Source organism: Pseudophryne corroboree, chromosome 6 (genome assembly GCF_028390025.1).
Source record: "Pseudophryne corroboree isolate aPseCor3 chromosome 6, aPseCor3.hap2, whole genome shotgun sequence".
Lineage (NCBI taxonomy): Eukaryota > Metazoa > Chordata > Amphibia > Anura > Myobatrachidae > Pseudophryne > Pseudophryne corroboree.
The window spans coordinates 224,619,986-224,640,064 of NC_086449.1; the positions used below are offsets into that span (position 1 = coordinate 224,619,986).

Sequence of the window (20,079 nt, forward strand, 5' to 3'; positions counted from 1 at the left end):
TTTTAAGTCTCTGGAGCGTATGTTTTACCACTTACAGTAATTCTGCAAAGTCCGTCACTAAATAGGAAATGTTTTCCAGATTTTGCAATGCTACCATATAATGTCGCATTTCTCATTTCTTTTCCATTGGAGATTATTCCCGTTTATTTTGCCATGAAAAACAGGAATTTGATACATACCGGTAATTATTTTTATTGTAGTCCGTAGGGGATACTAGGACAGTATTAGTACCAGATTTAGAGGCAGGGCCAGGGGAGCCTCAAATGCTGCCAGAGGAAATAGAGGTACAGTAAATCTCGCAGACCAGCGGCTGTTGTATCACTGGACCAGGAGAAGTTTTTGAATTACGTCCTGCAAGGTAACTTTTGCTACTGGTGAACCTGGCAAGCCTGACTGAAGAATCTGTGAGGAGGGAGTGCTTGAAATTCCAACCGGTACCCTTGGGATATGAGATCCCTCACCCAAGGGTCCCGGCAGGACTCTGCCCACACATGGGCAAAATATTGCAGTCGAGCACCCACCTGAAAGGCCCCCTGCAGCTGGGGCCAACCGTTAAGCGGAGGGCTTTGTGGATGAATATCCTGAAGCCTGGTCCAGTGGTCCAGCAGCCGCTGGTCTGCGAGATTTTCCTCTATTTCCTTTGGCAGCATTTGGGGCACCCCTGGCCCTGCCTCTAAATCTGGTACTGATAACATCCCAGTATCCCTTAAGATGTTAGAGAAATTTAGACATGACAGAAGATTTATTTTATATATTTATACTGAATTAATTTTAAGTGTCTGTCTTGGAATGGGCGATGCAGACATTGGTGCCAGCACAGAAAGTGTAGGGCAGAGATCTCCAAAGCAATAAACTCATATGAGCCTTTGTCTCAGATTTTTATGAGTTAATGAGTTCATTTGAAGCCTTTTATTTAATTTAAGCTGCAACTGTGTCTTCACTGAATGTCGTAAATGTAAGTATATATCCTGGTTCATGACATCTATTTAGCTAATGTTTCAGTACCCTAAAATGTTATTATATTCAAAGGCCAAATTGATCACAGCTTGTGTAGTAATGCCACAGAACTATGACACAATGTATTTAAAAATATATATATATATTGTGTCTAACCAACATATATGTGGACAGGCCCTAAAATGAAAAACATTGGAGCACTACAAGGTGGCTTTCCTATTTTTATTGCACTACAAGTCCCAGCAAGCCCATGTTGGTTATGGCTACTGAAAGTTGTACATGTACTAATCTGAGACAGTGATAAATGTAACACATATAATAGAATCTAGTCCCTAGATATGGTTCTAAAGCTAGGTATACGCTGTACAATTTTCAGGCCAACCTGGCAGATATCATTGGCCCAATAATTGTTTAGTGTGTGTGTGCTGCACCAGGGTCCGACAGTCATTCCAAAACGTATAGAATCATCTCCCAATATAGCGTGTGCTGCACACGCTATGTAGTGACGTCACTTTAGAATTGTTCAGAAAATGCAGTGTGTACAGACACGGCCCGATTTCGGCTGATACCTACAGTACATGGAGACACCGATCGGCAAAATGTTTTGGAATCAAAAGGTAAATGATAGTGTGTACACTGTATATCGGCCACTTTCGGGATCATTTCGGTCCATCAAAATGGGTCTTCTCGTTACCATCATTTGGCAAATCTTATAGTGTGTACCTAGCTTAATAATTTGGCCTACATATTTTAAACCCAACTTCAAACTACACTATACTAGAATAATGTGCTACCTTTTCCTTTTTCCAGCATGTTTTGAGAAAACAAGAATCACCCAGTGTGCTTTTCTTCGATCCATCTGACTGGATGTACATCCTCAAGCAAACAATGCCCACTCAAGGGATAAAAGATGCCAATGCTTCAACAATGGAATGTCTAACAGTCAGTAAGGGCAAAACACACCTAGATATGAGAATCACTCTGTAGAAGCTATGCTTTTGTTTTTCAACTGTATTATAAAATAATGCAAAGTAAACAATTTAAACATAATGACATTGTATTGCTTTCGTCATCTTTACATTTCTTATGTAGGAATCTGCAAGAAAATATTTGCTCTTTTGGATGAAGCCTTGTGAAATTATTAATACAAAATAAATATGTAATTTTAAAATATATAAAACATTTTGCAAAGAAAAGTGTCAAGTCAAACAATAAATAAACATAAGCAGTCTTTTTTGTTTGTTGTGGGGGGATGGGGGGGAGGTGTGAAACTTACAAAACATAACTTGTGACACCAGTGAGCCAGATCAGATCCCTATCGTTGGGGAGCTGTCTACAGTCTCCTGAAAATTCTAGGTTCTCAGGATACAGGAGACTAAAAACCTGAGTTTAGAGGAACTTTCTGCTCACACAGAAATGTGCCAAGCAATCACTGTACATCATAAAACAGCTACAATCACATTATGGTTTTCCTGTATATAAATAGATTATAATAATTTTGATTTGAATCAGTCAATTTGCAAAAACAAAAGACAAAAAAAATAAAATCTCATCAGTCATCTCTGCATTGCTTCCTTATAATAAGGAGACAACTAACAAGCACACAATCAACAAACTTTACCAACTGAGAATGAAAAATATATATGACTTATTGCTGGTTTCACAGAAGAATCTCTTTCTGAGTCCATTCATACATTTACAATAACTTGAAAAAGACAGTGCATCCAAAGAGTCCGTCCGCAGTAAGCACCGTCTCTGGCTGCAGATCTCCTCTGCAGCTGGGAGAGGCCAGAGAGGGACAAAGCTAGTGGGGAATCTCAGAGCTGCCACAGATCCTGCAGCATGAGCGGGACCCCACAGGCCGTGGACTGCACAGCACGACCACCGATGGTGTGTTCACGGAGTGCCTGCGGAGGTGTGGAGCCCTGTCCAAACTGCTAGCGGCCACTGCATAACCAGCAGCCAGTGGAAGTGGCCGGAGTGTGCTGTCACATTCACAACAAAAGGACTTTTTGAACGCACCATACATAATATTAGCTAATTTCAATATTATGCTAAAATAATTCTGTGCATGGCTAACCAACCAAATTCTGTTTGACTACATAATGAGTGGAGGTACCATAGGGATAAATGAAAAGGGAACATAACACCCTCTTATATGCTTTTTCTCACTCATTGTTCTGTATTATATAGTCTGCTGCCTTATGGTAAAAATAAAGGGCACTGCAAAGTTGTTTTTACACATCTACTGCAAAGACAGTGGACTGGTTAGTTCCAATTCCAGAATCCACAAACCACTGATACAGGCCTGACCAACCTGTGGCTCTCCAGCTGCTGTGAAACTATACATCCCAGCATGCACTGCCACAGTTTTAGCATTCCATAATAGCAAAACTGTGGCAAGGCATGCTGGGATGTGTCGTTTCACAACAGCTGGAGAGCCACAGGTTGGCAAGGCCTGCCAGTGACTGATACATTGGTTAAACAATCAACACTTCATGCTTCACAAGGCAGCAGAAAGTGGGCAAATTCTCTAACTTAATTGGCGCTATAGATTTAACACAAAAATGGATAACCATTTGCTTGAAGATCAGAGAACAAAAACATATGATTATAATTATCTACTAGTTGGTGCAGCGTCAATCCTAGTTACTGTGGGGAGCGCCCAGGAAAATAAACTATTGCAATTAGAGATTTCATTTCTCATACCACCAATGCCGTTCTTTCTCCATTTATAATTATTGTCCATTGTAGAAGCAAAGCCTACCAGAACAGCCATTTCACTTAAATGCAGATAGAAATAAAGTTACAGTAGTTTGATGAATGTTATCCTTTCATACCAAGGAGCCCACTGTATGTTTGGGTAGTGCCTCGTTGGAAATGCTTTGCATTATAATTATGTGATCGAAATGCTCAGTTTTAATTCCTTCCTACTATTACTTGTGGAGCAGTGCTTTGTTTATATGTAGCCTCATTAATCTCTAATGACAGGAGGGTAAGGGATCATTGTGGCTGTATTCACTTGACTATACAGCGGTTTTGTAACTCGCTTCGATCTGTCATTTTGCAGTCCCCGCAACCGTCATGTTGTTATATACAACCACATAGAAATGTACTATGGGGCTACAGTACTAAGCCTTAAAGAGTGATAAAGTAAAAAGAGCTAAAGTACCAGCCAATCAGCACCTAACTGCCACGTTACAGGTTGTGTTTGAAAAATGACAGGAGCTGATCGGTTAGTAGTTTATCTATCTCTACTTTAACAGTCTCCAAGGCTTAGTACATATGCCCCACAGTAAATGGAAAAAAACCGTAGGTGCAAAACAATGCATGATGTAGAAGTTTGGTGCATGGAATATCTGTGCTTTGGTAGCTACTTACCTCAAACATGGTCAGTACTGTTTTCTTCTAATAACCAAAGGCTGGTTAAATTAGAATATAGGCTATATTGAATGATCACCAATGTTCAATGCTGCTGATTGGACAAACCCCAGTTATAGCTACCAATTCAAAAGTCTTCCAGCAAATAACAAGATATATATATATATATATATATATATATCTGTTTACATCATATTATCTTGACCTAGTTATACAGTTAAGTAAGATGGCTGCAATTCTTTGCTCTATTTTGCTGCTTTTCCTATTGAGGTATACTGTTTACAATGCCTGGAGAGGGATCCTACATGGGAGGTACAGGATGTGTTGCCATGAATCACAGGATTATGGCCCTAGTCACCTGCTGTACAATGATGTGGTTCGCAGCAGTGTCTATGCATGGAGGTGTGATGCCACAACAATGCAATTCAGTACATTATTAAACCCCCACATGCCCCCTTCTCTGTGGAAGTAGGTGGATCTGGGAGACTAGTCTACTCTCTTCAGAGTCCTCTGAAAATTCAGACGTCTCACGGAAATTCTGAGAGAGTAGGCAAATACACTTTAACATGCCTCCCAACTCTCCCGCTTTCAGTGGGACAGTCCAGTTTTTTGGGGACTGTCTCGCTGTTCCACCTGTGGTCCGCAGTGGGGGAGTTGGGGTGGAGCGCTGTGACCACAGAGCAGCAGGTAAATAGATACTGTGCAATGCACACAACATCTTTTCACGGTGCAGGGAGAGCATGGGGGCAGCCAATATATTGAAGAGTGTTGGGCACACACCTACAGTGATTGAAATGGGGGTGCCATGATGCCACGCCTTCTTCCTGCGAGGTGCGCAGAGACCCGATTTATACCACAACAATGTTTGGACTGGTATACACTAGAGATTGCAAATGGTGGATGGAGAAAATAAATATTTCTATACTGTACATGCAGTTTCCCAGTCCCATTCATGTGAATAGATTAGGAAAACCGGTGCACAAGTAGTGTGCAAGGAAGTGGCTACAACCCACAGCAACCAATGGGATGCTTGCTGTCATATTCTAAACTGCACTAGAAAAAAGATGTTTAGAATCTGATTAGTTTTATCAATGTCCCACATCTTCATCATTAGAGGATCAGTTGTCAGTCAAATGCCATTGAACCTGGAAATACATACATATGACGTATAACCGTAAGTTACGTAATAGGAAAAGGTGCTTTGATGTACAATACATCAAATGGTTGTGTGTACATTGCGAGAGCATCAGCTCAAAACCTGTACATTCATACAGAATATTAAAGGTATCTCCTTAGTAAGGCTTGAAGCTGTCTCCTTTGTTGGGAAGGTTTCCTCCCTATTAATTATACTTTAGAAAGTCTGAAATCTTCCAGGACAAAGGGAGGTCAGTATCACACTCTACTGAAAAGAGTGCCATGAACCGTTACCGGGATTATTAATGGGATACAAGCCTTAATGACAATGCAGGGTTACATTTCAATCAATGGTCTGGCAAAAAAAAAAAAAAAATTAAAGAATGAACAAACTTGATCTGTTCATGTCTTGAAAGCCATTATGTTGATTAGGATTTATTAAAGCCTAGATCTTTCTGCCATTCACAGCGATAGGGCTGATTTTGAAGTGCATTCATAGTGTGCTGTCAGCCATTACCCAGCAAATGGGTTTGCGTTTGTATCAATCAAAATATAGCATTGTGTGGTGTCACTAAATTCTATGCTGGTACCTTGCCAGCTCGCTTTAGTTTCTCAACCACTGTTGTGAGTCTGTAGTGCTTTACATTAAAAACAAGCCGTGCAGCTTGCTGCAGTATCCATCCTGCCGGAAGATCAGATCATGCCTGAGAATGAACAGCTGCATCTCTTTCATTCCTTCCAAAGATCATCCCGTAGTTCAGTAAACCAAGTACTGTCCAAGGTCCGATCGAAAGAAATAAAATTATATATTTTTTTCCCTTTAAAAAATAAATAATATCTCTTGTGGACAATGGATAGAGTCAGGCCATCCATCTTTTACTATAAAACGGATTCCATATTTTCACACCATTCATGGTCTTCAAGGTTATAGATGAATTTTGTCCTTTTAGGTTTATTTTGAGAAATAGAGTCTCGGCCAAGGTTATCTAAGGTCAACGTTGAGGCAAAATATTCACTTGTACTGAGCCCTCCCTCATGGTTTTTTATGTATCTCTTATAGTTTTTCCTCAGGCATTGCCATGTTGTGGTATAAAGGATAAACGCTAATGACTTCAAAGTTATAGCAATGCTGACATAAAGGTATCTGTAGGCAACATTATCATACAATGCACAGGCTCCCTGCTCCCCGCAGAATGTGCTCCAGTAGAGACAGGTGGAATCGATCCCAGCTCCAAATATCAAAGGTGGAGGGATGAAGCCTGGAAGACAAGGAAAAAGTTAATGCATCAATTTCTAGTTTCTATTGTAGGATAACTTGTACCCGATATAGCCAGATGAGGCTTTCTTTTGGTAGCATACAGGACCAAATATCTTTATATTTTACACATTTTCTTTAAAGGAAAAAAAAGGCAAAATTATTAAAATAAGAATTTACTCACCGGTAATTCTATTTCTCGTAGTCCGTAGTGGATGCTGGGAACTCCGTAAGGACCATGGGAATAGCGGGCTCCGAAGGAGGCTGGGCACTCTAGAAAGATCTTAGACTACCTGGTGTGCACTGGCTCCTCCCACTATGACCCTCCTCCAAGCCTCAGTTAGGTACTGTGCCCGGACGAGCGTACACAATAAGGAAGGATTTTGAATCCCGGGTAAGACTCATACCAGCCACACCAATCACACCGTACAACTCGTGATATGAAACACAGTTAACAGTATGAAACAATAGAGCCTCTCAACAGATGGCTCAACAATAACCCGATTTAGTTAACCATAACTATGTACAAGTATTGCAGATAAACCGCACTTGGGATGGGCGCCCAGCATCCACTACGGACTACGAGAAATAGAATTACCGGTGAGTAAATTCTTATTTTCTCTAACGTCCTAGTGGATGCTGGGAACTCCGTAAGGACCATGGGGATTATACCAAAGCTCCCAAACGGGCGGGAGAGTGCGGATGACTCTGCAGCACTGAATGAGAGAACTCCAGGTCCTCCTCAGCCAGGGTATCAAATTTGTAGAATTTTTGCAAACGTGTTTGCCCCTGACCAAGTAGCTGCTCGGCAAAGTTGTAAAGCCGAGACCTCTCGGGCAGCCGCCCAAGATGAGCCCACCTTCCTTGTGGAATGGGCATTGACAGATTTTGGCTGTGGCAGGCCTGCCACAGTATGTGCAAGCTGAATTGTACTACAAATCCAACGAGCAATAGTCTGCTTAGAAGCAGGAGCACCCAGCTTGTTAGGTGCATATAGGATAAACAGCGAGTCAGATTTTCTGACTCTAGCCGTTCTGGAAACATATATTTTCAGTGCCCTGACAACGTCTAGCAACTTGGAGTCCTCCAAGTCCCTAGTAGCCTAGGCACCACAATAGGCTGGTTCAGGTGAAACGCTGACACCACCTTTGGGAGAAACTGGGGACGAGTCCTCAATTCTGCCCTATCCATATGGAAAATCAAATAAGGGCTTTTACAAGACAAAGCCGCCAACTTTGATACTCGCCTGGCAGAAGCCAAGGCCAATAACATAACCACCTTCCACGTGAGATATTTCAGATCCACGGTTTTTAGTGGTTCAAACCAATGTGATTTTAAGAAACTCAACACCACGTTGAGATCCCAAGGTGCCACAGGAGGCACAAACGGGGGCTGACTCTGCAGCACTCCTTTTATAAATAATTAAGAAAAAAGAAAAAAGAAGCATTTTTCTGGACGCACTATACCACTAATGATTTACTTAAAATGTCTATACTTTATTAGATATGCATTAAAATATAAGGAATTGGTGAAATATTAAAATATAGTGTGAAATAGAAAAACAGATTGTGAATAAAAACTACTCGTTTCCGAATGGTAGTTTTTATTCACAATCTGTTTTTCTATTTCACACTATATTTTAATATTTCACCAATTCCTTATATTTTAATGCATATCTAATAAAGTATAGACATTTTAAGTAAATCATTAGTGGTATAGTGCGTCCAGAAAAATGCTTCTTTTTTCTTTTTTCTTCATTAGTGTTACATGAGTCTATGACTCTAAAGCATTTGGAGAGCACCTGCGTATAAGGCTACATGAGGTTGAGATAACACAAAATAATTTAAGCAACGCAGAAGGTATCACAATACATTCAAATCATATAATAAAATTATAATTAAAAAACTGGTGCGGGATTACACAAACCATATGTACACTCCTTTTATAAATGTCTGAACTTCAGGTACTGAAGCTAGTTCTTTTTGAAAGAAAATCGACAGAGCCGAGATCTGTACCTTAATGGAACCCAATTTAAGGCCCATAGTCACTCCTGCTTGCAGGAAATGCAGAAATCGACCTAGTTGAAATTCCTCTGTTGGGGCCCTTTCGGCCTCACACCATGCAACATATTTTCGCCATATGCGGTGATAATGAGTTGCTGTAACCTCTTTCCTGGCTTTAGTAAGCGTAGGAATGATTTCCTCCGGAATGCCCTTTTCCTTCAGGATCCGGCGTTCAACCGCCATGCCGACAAACGCAGCTGCGGTAAGTCTTGGAACAGACAGGGCCCCTGCTGCCGCAGGTCCTGTCTGAGTGGCAGAGGCCATGGGTCCTCTGATATAAATTCTTGAAGTTCTGGGTACCAAGCTCTTCTTGGCCATCCACGAGTATCGTTCTTACTCCTCGCCTTCTTATTATTCTCAGTACCTTTGGTATGAGAGGCAGAGGGGAGAACACATAAACCGACTAGTACACCCACGGTGTTACCAGAGCGTCCATAGCTATCGCCTGAGGGTCCCTTGACCCGGTGCAATATCTTTTATAGCTTTTTGTTGAGGCGGGACGCCATCATGTCCACCTGTGGCCTTTCCCAATGGTGTACAATCCTATTGGAAGACTTCTGGAGGAAGTCCCCATTCTCCCGGGTGGAGGTCGTGTCTGTTGAGAAGATCTGCTTCCCAGTTGTCCACTCCGGGAATGAACACTGCTGACAGTGCTAACACATGATTTTCCGCCTATCGGAGAATCCTTGTGGCTTCTGCCATCGCCATCCTGCTTCTTGTGCCGCCCTGTTGGTTTACATGGGCAACTGCCGTGATGTTGTCTGATTGGATCAGTACCGGCTGGTTTTGAAGCAGAGGCCTTGCCGGCCTCAGGGCCTTGTAAATGGCCCTCAGGTCCTGAATATTTATGTGTAGGGAAATAACCTGACTTGACCAAAGTCCCTGGAAATTTCTTCCCTGTGTGACTGCCTCCCAGCCTCAAAGGCTGGAATCCATGGTCACTAGGACCTAGTCCTGTATGCCGAACCTGCGGCCCTCTTGAAGATGGGCACTCTGCAGCCACCACAGTAGAGATACCCTGGTCCTTGGAGACAGGGTTATCAGCCTATGCATCGGAAGATGCGATCCGGACCACTTGTCCAACAGGTCCCTCTGAAAAGTTCTTGTATGGAACCTGCCTAATGGGATTGCTTCGTAGGAAGCTACCATTTTTCCCAGGACTCGCGTGCAATGATGCACCGCTACCTATTTTGGCTTCAGGAGGTCTCTGACTAGAGATGACAACTCCTTGGCTTTCTCCTCCGGGAGAAACACTATTTCTGGTTTATGTCCAGAACCATCCCCAGGAACAGTAGACGTGTCATAGGAACCAGCTGTGACTTTGGACTGTTTAGAATCCAACCATGCTGTTGTAGCACTTTCCAAAATAGTGCTACCCCGACTACCAACTGCTCCTTGGACTTCGCCCTTATAACGAGATTGTCCAAGTACGGGATAATTACAACTCCCTTTTTTTGAAGGAGTATCAACATTTCAGCCATTACCTTGATAAAACACCCTCGGTGCCATGTACAGTCCAACGGCAGTGTCTGGACTTGGTAATGGTAATCCTGTACCACAAATCTGAGGTACTCCTGGCGAGGATGGTAAATGGGGACATGCAGGTAAGCATCCTTGATGTCCCAGGATACCATGTAATCCCCCTCGTCCAGGCTTGGAATAACCGCCCTGAGCGATTCCATCTTGAACTTGAATTTTTGTGTTCAAGGATTTTAAATATAAAATGGGTCACACCGAACCATGCGGTTTCGGTACCCCAACCCGTGTGGAATAGTAACCCCGTCCTTGTTGAAGTAGGGGCACCTTGAGTATTACCTGCTGGGAATACCGCTTATTAATTGCCTCTAGCACAGCCTCCCTGCCTGAGGGAGTTGTCAGCAAGGCATATTTTAGGAAACGGCTGGGGGGAGACATCTCGAATTCCAGCTTGTACCCCTGAAATACTACTTGAAAGAAACAGGGATCCACCTGTGAGCGAGCCCACTAATTGCTGAAATTTTTGAGACGGCCCCCCACCGTACCTGGCTACACCTGTGGAGCACCCGCGTCATGGTGTGGCCTCACAGGAGGCGGGGGAAGAATCTTGATTCTGGGAACAGGCTGACTGGTGCAGCTTTTTTCCCTCTACCCTTGTCTCTGTACAGAAAGGAAGCGCCATTTGACCCGCTTGCTTTTCTGAAGCCGAAAGGACTGTACCTTTGTCTGTGAGGAAACCTGAGGTAAAATTATTTCTTCCCAGCAGTTGCTGTGGATACGAGGTCCCAGAGACCATCCCCAAATAATTCCTCACTCTTATAAGGCTCTCTATGCGCTTTTTAAGTCAGCATCACCTGTCCAGTGACAGGTCTCTAATACCCTCCTGACAGAATGGACATTACATTTATTTTGGATGCCAGCCGGCAAAATATCCCTCTGTGCATCCCCCATATATAAGACGACGTCTTTAATATGTTTTTATGTTTGCCAACTAGTATCCCTGTTTGACAGGGTCACCGACCACGCTGCAGCAGCACTATCTGCAGGTCTCAGTCTAGTACCTGAGTGTGTAAATACAGACTTCAGGATAGCCTCCTGTTTTTTATCAACAGGTACCTATTAAAGTGGCCGTATCCTAAGACGGCAGTGCAACCTTTTTTGACAAACGTGTGAGCGCCTTATCCACCCTAGGGGATATCTCCCAGCGTAACTTATCCACCTGGCGGGAAAGGGTACGCCATCAGTAACTTTTTATAAATTAACAGTTTCTTAACGGGGGAACCCACGCTTTCACACACTTCATTTATTCATCTGATGGGGGAACAAAACACTGCCTGTTTTTTCTCCCCAAACCTAAAACCCATTTTTAGAGGTGCTTGGGTTAAAGTCAGAAATGTATAACACATTTTTTATTGCCGGGATCACGTCACGGATGTTCCTAGTGGATTGTGTATATGTCTCCACCTTGTCGACACTGGAGTCAGACTCCGTGTCGACATCTGTGTCTGCCATCTGAGAGAGCGGGCGTTTTTGAGCCCCTGATGGCCTTTGAGACGCCTGGGCAGGCGCGGGCTGCGAAGCCGGCTGTCCCACAGCTGTTACGTCATCCACCCTTTTATGTAAGGAGTTGACACTGTCGGTTAATACCTTTCACCTATCCATCCACTCTGGTGTCGGCCCCACAGGGGGCGACATCACATATATCGGCCTCTGTTCTGTCACCATATAAGCCTCCTCATTCAACATGTCGACACAGCCGTACCGACACACCGCAGACACACAGGGAATGCTCTAAACGAGGACAGGACCCACAAAAGCCCTTTGGGGGGACAGAGTAAGAGTATGCCAGCACACACCAGAGCGCTATATATATACAGGGACTAACTGAGTTATGTCCCTAATAGCTTTTATATAATATACTGTATACAGTGCCAATTTTAATGCCCCCCCTCTCTTTTCCCTCTTACTGTGCAGGGAAGAGCCAGGGAGCTTCCCTCCAGCCGAGCTGTGAGGGAAAAATGGCGCCAGTGTGCTGAGGAGATAGGCTCCGCCCCTTTTTCGCGGCCTATTCTCCCGTTTTTTATGGAATTCTGGCAGGGGTGTTTACCTCATATATAGCCCCTGGGGCCATATATTGAGGTATTTTAGCCAGCCATGGTGTTTTTATTGCTGCCTCAGGGCGCCCCCCCCCCCAGCGCCCTGCACCCTCAGTGACCGGAGTGTGAAGTGTGTGAGAGGAGCAATGGCGCACAGCTGCAGTGCTGTGCGCTACCTTGGTGAAGACAGAGTCTTCATGCCGCCGATTTTCCGGACCATCTTCTTGCTTCTGGCTCTGTAAGGGGGACGGCGGCGCGGCTCCGGGACCGAACATCAAGGCTGGGCCTGCGGTCGATCCCTCTGGAGCTAATGGTGTCCAGTAGCCTAAGAAGCCCAATCCGGCTGCAAGCAGGCGAGTTCGCTTCTTCTCCCCTTAGTCCCTCGCTGCAGTGAGCCTGTTGCCAGCAGGTCTCACTGAAAATAACAAAGTCTAAGACTATAACTTTCTAAGAGCTCAGGAGAGCCCCTAGTGTGCATCCAACCTCGGCCGGGCACGAAATCTAACTGAGGCTTGGAGGAGGGTCATAGTGGGAGGAGCCAGTGCACACCAGGTAGTCTAAGATCTTTCTAGAGTGCCCAGCCTCCTTCGGAGCCCGCTATTCCCATGGTCCTTACGGAGTTCCCAGCATCCACTAGGACGTTAGAGAAAATATAAAATACTTGATAGTTATTAATTGCAGCTAGTGCAGCCTTTCAAATGTGTGCTTTAGTTATTATCTCATGCAATCTATGATCCCACATATGGCACCAATATTCATTGTGTGATATCCATACGAAATCTGTCCATGTTCTGTAGATTACCATGCTAACGGAGGTGCTTCTCCATCCTACATCATTTTAAACGCAAAGTCTATGTAAGAGGTTTGCTATACTGCTGCAGAAATATACCATTTGAAGATGAGGATTCATTCAAAGTAGCAGGTCCCATATAATCGCATCAAGGACACCTGCTGTGCCTTCCAGTTTGAGCTTAGGGCTTAATTCAGTATGGAATGCATCAGCGATGTGTTTGCATACTGAATCCTTTGTGCAGTGTGCAGTATGCGCAGGCGCCGTACTGCACGTGTGCACACAGTGAGATGCAACGGCATCTCACTTATGCAAACGCCTCTGCTTGATTGACAGGCAGAGGCATTCGCGGGGTGGGTGGGGGTGTCAAGCGGCATTTAATAGGCATCGACGTGGTGCTGGGGGGGACACAGTACCGACAACGGAGGCATGTCCGGACCATTTTTGTGGGGTGGGCCGTGGCGGCTGCAAGACATCACACGCAGCCATTTTGACCAAAACATGGCAGTCCACTGCCTGCCCTTTGCAGCTAGGCTACACAGACAGAGGGCTACCCTTAAAATGTGAGCACTTCACTGGTCAGCGAAGAGCTAGCATTTCAACAGGGGAGGGAGTGGACACGGCATGTTAGTGGAATGGGTTGTGGTTGTTCGAATGTTCGCACAACTACAACTCATGCTGAATTAGGCCCTTCATAGATAGTTGTAAAGGAGGAGGAACGGATCGATCCGTTCTGCCTTAGCTTATACAGCTCATAACAGCTGTTTTGCATATTCAGGAAATACAAAATTTAGAGTGGGCCAAAAATAAGTTAAATAAAAATGTTAAAAGTTTCCACTTTTCAGTACTAATATCCTACATTTGTTGTTGAACCTTATTACCAGCACCATATTTTATTTAGTAAAGCAGTGGTACTTATGAATATGCCTTTGGTATTTAACATTATTTACCCATCCAGTGAGTTCCAGCAATGTCCCACTACTCTGATAGGCAGTGATAAGCTGAAGCTTATCACTGCCTATCAGTGCTACACTTGTACCTGGCAGGCACTCGGCAATGCCTGGAAGGCTTTCCTCAAGCTGGAAAGTCTGGATTGTATCGCAATCACCATCTATAGATGGTGAAAGTGGTACCATAACAAATAGCGGTAAGCTAGGCATAAATACTGAAAGGAGGAAACGAGTGCTAAAGGGGTTATGCCTCATAGTTAAATGAGGCCCATAACGTCTTAGCGTGTTCCTATATCAAACAGGGAAGCAGTTATGTGACGTGTGGTCGGGAGACCGCCGGTCACTATACCGACACCGAAATCCCACCTGGGTGAACAGTCGTCATGCTGACTGACAGGGACTATTCTCACTTATGGGTGTCCACGACACCCATAGAGTGGGAGTAGAACCTGTGGCTAGCGCAAGGGGCTTCGTAGTGCTCACCCCCCCCCCCCTTCCCACCAGCAACCTAAACTCCGGGATCCCGGCATCGGCATGGTGACCAGCGGCATCCCAACCGCTGGTCACCCATACCCAACCCGTTATGCACAGTACCCTGTGTACAGTATAAGAAGCAGGGCCTGTGTTTGAAAAGATCAGAGGATAATTGTCCAGCATACAAGTGGCCCTTGGACCAAGATTTATTTTGGATCCAAAACAATTTCTATATTGTTACACATTAAACTGTTTCATTCCATGATACTGCCTTACTTTTTGTGGTTTCATAATTTCATTCACATTGAAGTTTACTTTACAATGAAGTAAAAAGTTTTGGGCCTCATCCTTATTTTCTATTGGAAGTCCATTTGTTTAAATATGATCCTGCATACTAACAGTAAACTACCAATAATAATAACAACATTAATCAAGACTTAACTAACTAGACTTATCCCGTCTTTGTGACCAGGTTAATGAGCATACAGCCACACCAGGTGCCATTTTTTAAATTGCAGGAATTGCAATCAGATGCAAGCCCAGAAAATGGCCATGACATGCCTGTGTTTCCCCAACCACCACCCGGAAACGCCATGTGTACTCCCACGAACATCCGCCACCTTTCAATCAGCCTGCGATTGCATACCAGCAAGATACAGTCGCATATGAATTGCAAACGCGGGTCATGCACTCACAATGCATTCGCAGCACAGTTGTCCAATAATCGGGCGTTTGCGATTTTGCAAATGAAGATGAATAAGGCCCTATGTGTACTTGAATCCAATGTACTGTATTATCTGTAGAATCATTATATATAAAGATCACACTTTTAACTAAAGGGAACTGTTCTCATAACTAGAGATGAGCGGATTCGGTTTTACTCGGTTTTACTCGGTTCTCAAAACCGAATCTTATTGGCTATCCAAAACACGTGACATCCGTGAGCCAATAAGATTCGGTTTTGAGAACCGAGTAAAACCGAGTAAAACCGAATCCGCTCATCTCTACTCATAACTACTGTATATGCTCTGCTATATGTTGTTTCCATGTATTTGTTAACAGAACAAATTTTGCCTTTAGCTTTGAAAGTATATAAATATATATATTACTTTGCCAGCAATTCAGCATATAACACCAATAACCACCGGACCTTTCATAAGACAGCTATTTGAGGGTAAGAAAAATGATTGAATTCCTTTGGTCATGAAGAAACTAAATTCAGTTCATAATCTGCTAAACATCGGAGCATCCCCAGAGTACATTTGCAAAGCTGGAAGTAGGTGACCTAGTTGTCATAACTGCCAGATACGGTAGCTAGCCATGGTGTCCTGCCTGCCAAGTCTCATTATTATTCAGCAAGTCTTTGTGATTTAGCTTCAGTCTCACTAATTTCTACCTTCAACATTCATAGCGAGATAACATATTAATGCTACACTCTTTTACTATGAAGCACAAACCCTAAAAATCTGGCACAACTGGATTTTTGGATACATGCAACAGTCTGTGAAATTCTCTCTCATTATTCTATGACTTACTGTAAGTAATATTTAATAGATAGATAGATAACTAAATAGATAGATATATTACATAGACAGACAGACAGACAGACAGACAGACAGACAGACAGACAGACAGACAGACAGATAGATAGATAGATAGATAGATAGATAGATAGATAGATAGGCAATGCTAGTTAAGATAACATATTAATGCTACACTCTTTTACTATGAAGCACAAACCCTATAAATCTGGCACAACTGGATTTTTGGATACATGCAACAGTCTGTGAAATTCTCTCTCATTATTCTATGACTTACTGTAAGTAATATTTAATAGATAGATAGATAGATAGATAGATAGATAGATAGATAGATAGATAGATAGATAGATAGATAGATAGATAACTAAATAGATAGATATATTACATAGACAGACAGACAGACAGACAGACAGACAGACAGACAGACAGACAGACAGACAGACAGATAGATAGATAGATAGATAGATAGATAGATAGATAGATAGATAGGCAATGCTAGTTGGCAGTTTATAAGGCTCAACTCACTTTGGGGCCTATTTATCATTGCATATTTGATGAATGATTCTATATTTAGGTTAAGAAAATATGCTATTTAATTAAATAAAGCATTTTGCCCCCTTCTGAGCAATGTTATCACCCGTGCAAGGATGAGAATAGCGATTTTAGGATTGCAGTGGTGCATGTACTGCCCCAATGCTTCTTGAATAGGCCACCACATGCTTTTCATGTGGAAGCTATCACCAGAGGCAGCTGGTTAAGACGTGGAGCTTCTTAACCAGGGAATATACATATCTCGGGTGAAAACATCAGTGAACGACGAATTTAGGGATTTTTCCCTATAATAAAGAGACTTCCAGATCACTCTTAAGGTAATGTTTTTTTTGGCGGGGTTTTTTAAGAGGGTTGTGAGAAGAGTTCTACAATGTGTTGATCCCAAAGATCATATTTGATGCATCTTACGGAAATATGGAAAATAAATATTAATATGGGATTTGTATAAGAAAGTTAGTGATGTCAAACCTCCCTCTGTCGTGTAAATCCTGTCCCTTGTCTGCAAGTTGGGACTCTCCCATCACATTAAGGACAGTTGAGGGATATGATTTATGTGCACAGAATCTCAGAACACAGACCAAACAGAGCCAGATTTGAAGAATGCTGGGAGCTCTGTGCTTACCCAATTGTAAGTTTCTAATGGTCACTGTTGCTGACAGCTTAGGTTCCATTAAACCTTCAAATATAATTATTGCCCAGCAGTTCACATGTAATTGTATATTTACATCGCAAGGAGTCATTAGTTTAATCGTAATGGGTAATAACGGACTGAACAATAATTTACTTTCAGTCCTGCTGTTGAAAAGTAATAATAACGGATTTGAAGCTTGTACAACTATTGTATAACTGTTTATCATTATGTTTTCCTATTTGCTCTTGGTAACACATGTAAAATTATTGCTCAATTATTATAATTGCAAACATCACCTACAGTGTAGCATAGTTGACTTCTAAATCGTAAATTAAACCTTGTGATCTCTTAACAACCTCAATGTTATTTTGTGCTTTGTTTTTCATTTGTTAGCTAAACCTAATCTGCTTTGGGATGCATGAGAAAAACACCACTCCATAAATTCAGCACAGTACTTAAAGTGCCGGTTCTGTTTAAAGTACATAAACATTGTCTCATTGGGTAAAGCAAACGTATTGTGGGGTCTATTCAGACCTGGCACAGCCACGCATTTTTACGCAGCAACTGCATCCACGGGGTCTGCGCACGCGCAGCATCTAAAGTGCGTGTGCGTGACCCTTCATCATGCGGCCACATCCCGGAAGGATGCAGCCAAAAGGTGATTGACAGTGGTGGCTGTTGGGGGGCATCGATTCAGCGTTTAGTGGGCATGGTCTGGACAATGAAGGAATATCTGGACCTTTTTCAGGGCAGCTGCATGATGTCACATGCAGCCGCTCCAGGAAAAATGGTGCCAGACAGGCTGCGTAGTCAGAGGTCAATCTCTAGTCAATGTGTTCGCAATTAAATTGCAAATGCATCGGTGTGCGGCGCCACACATATGCTGGGCAGCCTTGACCTGTGCCTGGCGGCCCCCAGCTTGTGAGTAGATGGATGCAGATCTTGCTGCGGGAAGCAAGATCTACGTCCATCTCTGAATAACCTCCTGTATCTGAAACATCTGAATTCTATAATTAACAGTAAAACTTGTCTATACTGTACTACTAAACACATTGTTAAAAGTATGTCTCTAATAATGACTAAAGCAGTGGTTCTCAAACTGTGTGCCTAGACCAGTGGTTCTCAAACTTTTTTGAATCACGGCGCCCTAGAGTATCAGAATTTTTTTCACGGCACCCCTAGGCCAAACATTTCTTCTTGAGAAATTTAGAAAACTTTTTTTATATTAATTTAATTGTGTTTATATGTCATCCTTAGGTTCAGTTATGTGGGGAGGGACAGGATTCGCTTCTATTTGTCCACATATTGTATGATTGGCAGCCACCAGCACTAGTTTTGCCTATTACATTGACAATAAATAATTTGTAATAACTTGAAACACAAATCCAAGGAACCCATGCAAATGTCCCAAGGAACCCCAGGGTGCCACGGCACACAGTTTGAGAACCAATGACCTAGACATCCTGGGATGCCTCATGAAACTTGCATGGGTGCAGTGATTTGGTGGTCTAGGACCATTCAAATTATTTATGGTCAATGTAATCGCCAAAACCATTGCTGGTGGCTGCCAATCATAAAATATGTAGACAAACAGAAGCAAATCTTGTCCCTCACCACAGAATTGGGTCTAAGGATGGCATACTGTATAAACACAACATACGTTGTACTTTAATTTAATGTTTCTTTCTTAATTTCACAATTAAAAACGTTTGGCCTATCGGTGCCGTGAAAAAAAATCTGATACGCTAGGGCTCCGTGAATCACAAAAGTTTAGGAGCCACTGGACTAAAGTAAATTATTCTGCCTGCCCTGCAGCAACATCGCAAGAGAGGAAGCTGGTACAATCATTGGTTTGTCTTATTTATATTATCATTGAATGTTGGTGAATCAGAAGATACAGATAGATATATACCTCAATGCAGAAAGTTGAAGGCTCTGAGTGGTTCAATGGTCTTCAACACACCTCCCAACTTCCATTTATGTTGGGACAGTTCCAATTTGTGAATCTTGAATGAGATCAGAGATTCACTCAGTGGTTGAAGTATCTGGGACTATGGGGGACATTTACTAAGCAGTGATAAGAGCAGAGAAGTAAGCCAGTGGAGAAGTTGCCCCATCAACCAATCAGCAGCTCTGTATCATTTTATAGTATGCAAATTATAGATGTTACTACAGTGCCGATTGGTTGCCTTGGGCAACTTCTCCACTCTTATCACTTCTCCACTCTTATCACTCCTTAGTAAATGTCCCCCTATGGGCCTAATTCAGACCTGATCGCTAGCAAGCGATTTTTGCACTGCTACAATCAGATAGTCGCCGCCTACAGGGGGAGTGTATTTTAGCTGTGCAAGTGTGCGAACGCATGTGTAGCAGAGCTGTACAAACAGATTTTGTGCAGTCTCTGCGCAGCCCAGGACTTACTCAGCCGCTGCGATCACATCAGCCTGTCCGGGACCTGAACTCACGTCAGGAACCCTCCCTGTAAACGCATGGACACGCCTGCGTTTTTCCAGACACTCCCTGAAAATGGTCAGTTGACACCCACAAATGCCCTCTTCCTGTCAATCTCCTTGCGATCGCCCTTGCGAACAGATCTGTCGAACAAACCCATTGCTGAGCAGTGATCCGCTTTGTACCAGTGTGACGCGCCTGCGCATTGCTGGGCATATGCATGCGCAGTTTGGACCTGATCACCGGTTGTGCAAAAACTCACAGCAGCGATCAAGTCTGAATTACCCCCTATATGGGCTGATTGGGCAGATCTTATTTTGTGTAGATT

General features: G+C 43.1%; 1 protein-coding gene across 1 annotated transcript in view; it reads right to left on the minus strand.

The window, feature by feature from the left end:
• Nucleotides 1-3,359: 3,359 nt before the first annotated feature.
• The window catches only part of SLCO3A1 (solute carrier organic anion transporter family member 3A1), a 619,509-nt gene continuing 602,789 nt past the window's right edge, over nt 3,360-20,079 (minus strand). The window contains exon 10 of the mRNA XM_063925735.1: nt 3,360-6,731. Coding sequence (XP_063781805.1) covers nt 6,352-6,731 — 380 coding nt within the window. The 3' untranslated portion in view covers nt 3,360-6,351. The remainder of the gene's footprint in view (nt 6,732-20,079) is intronic.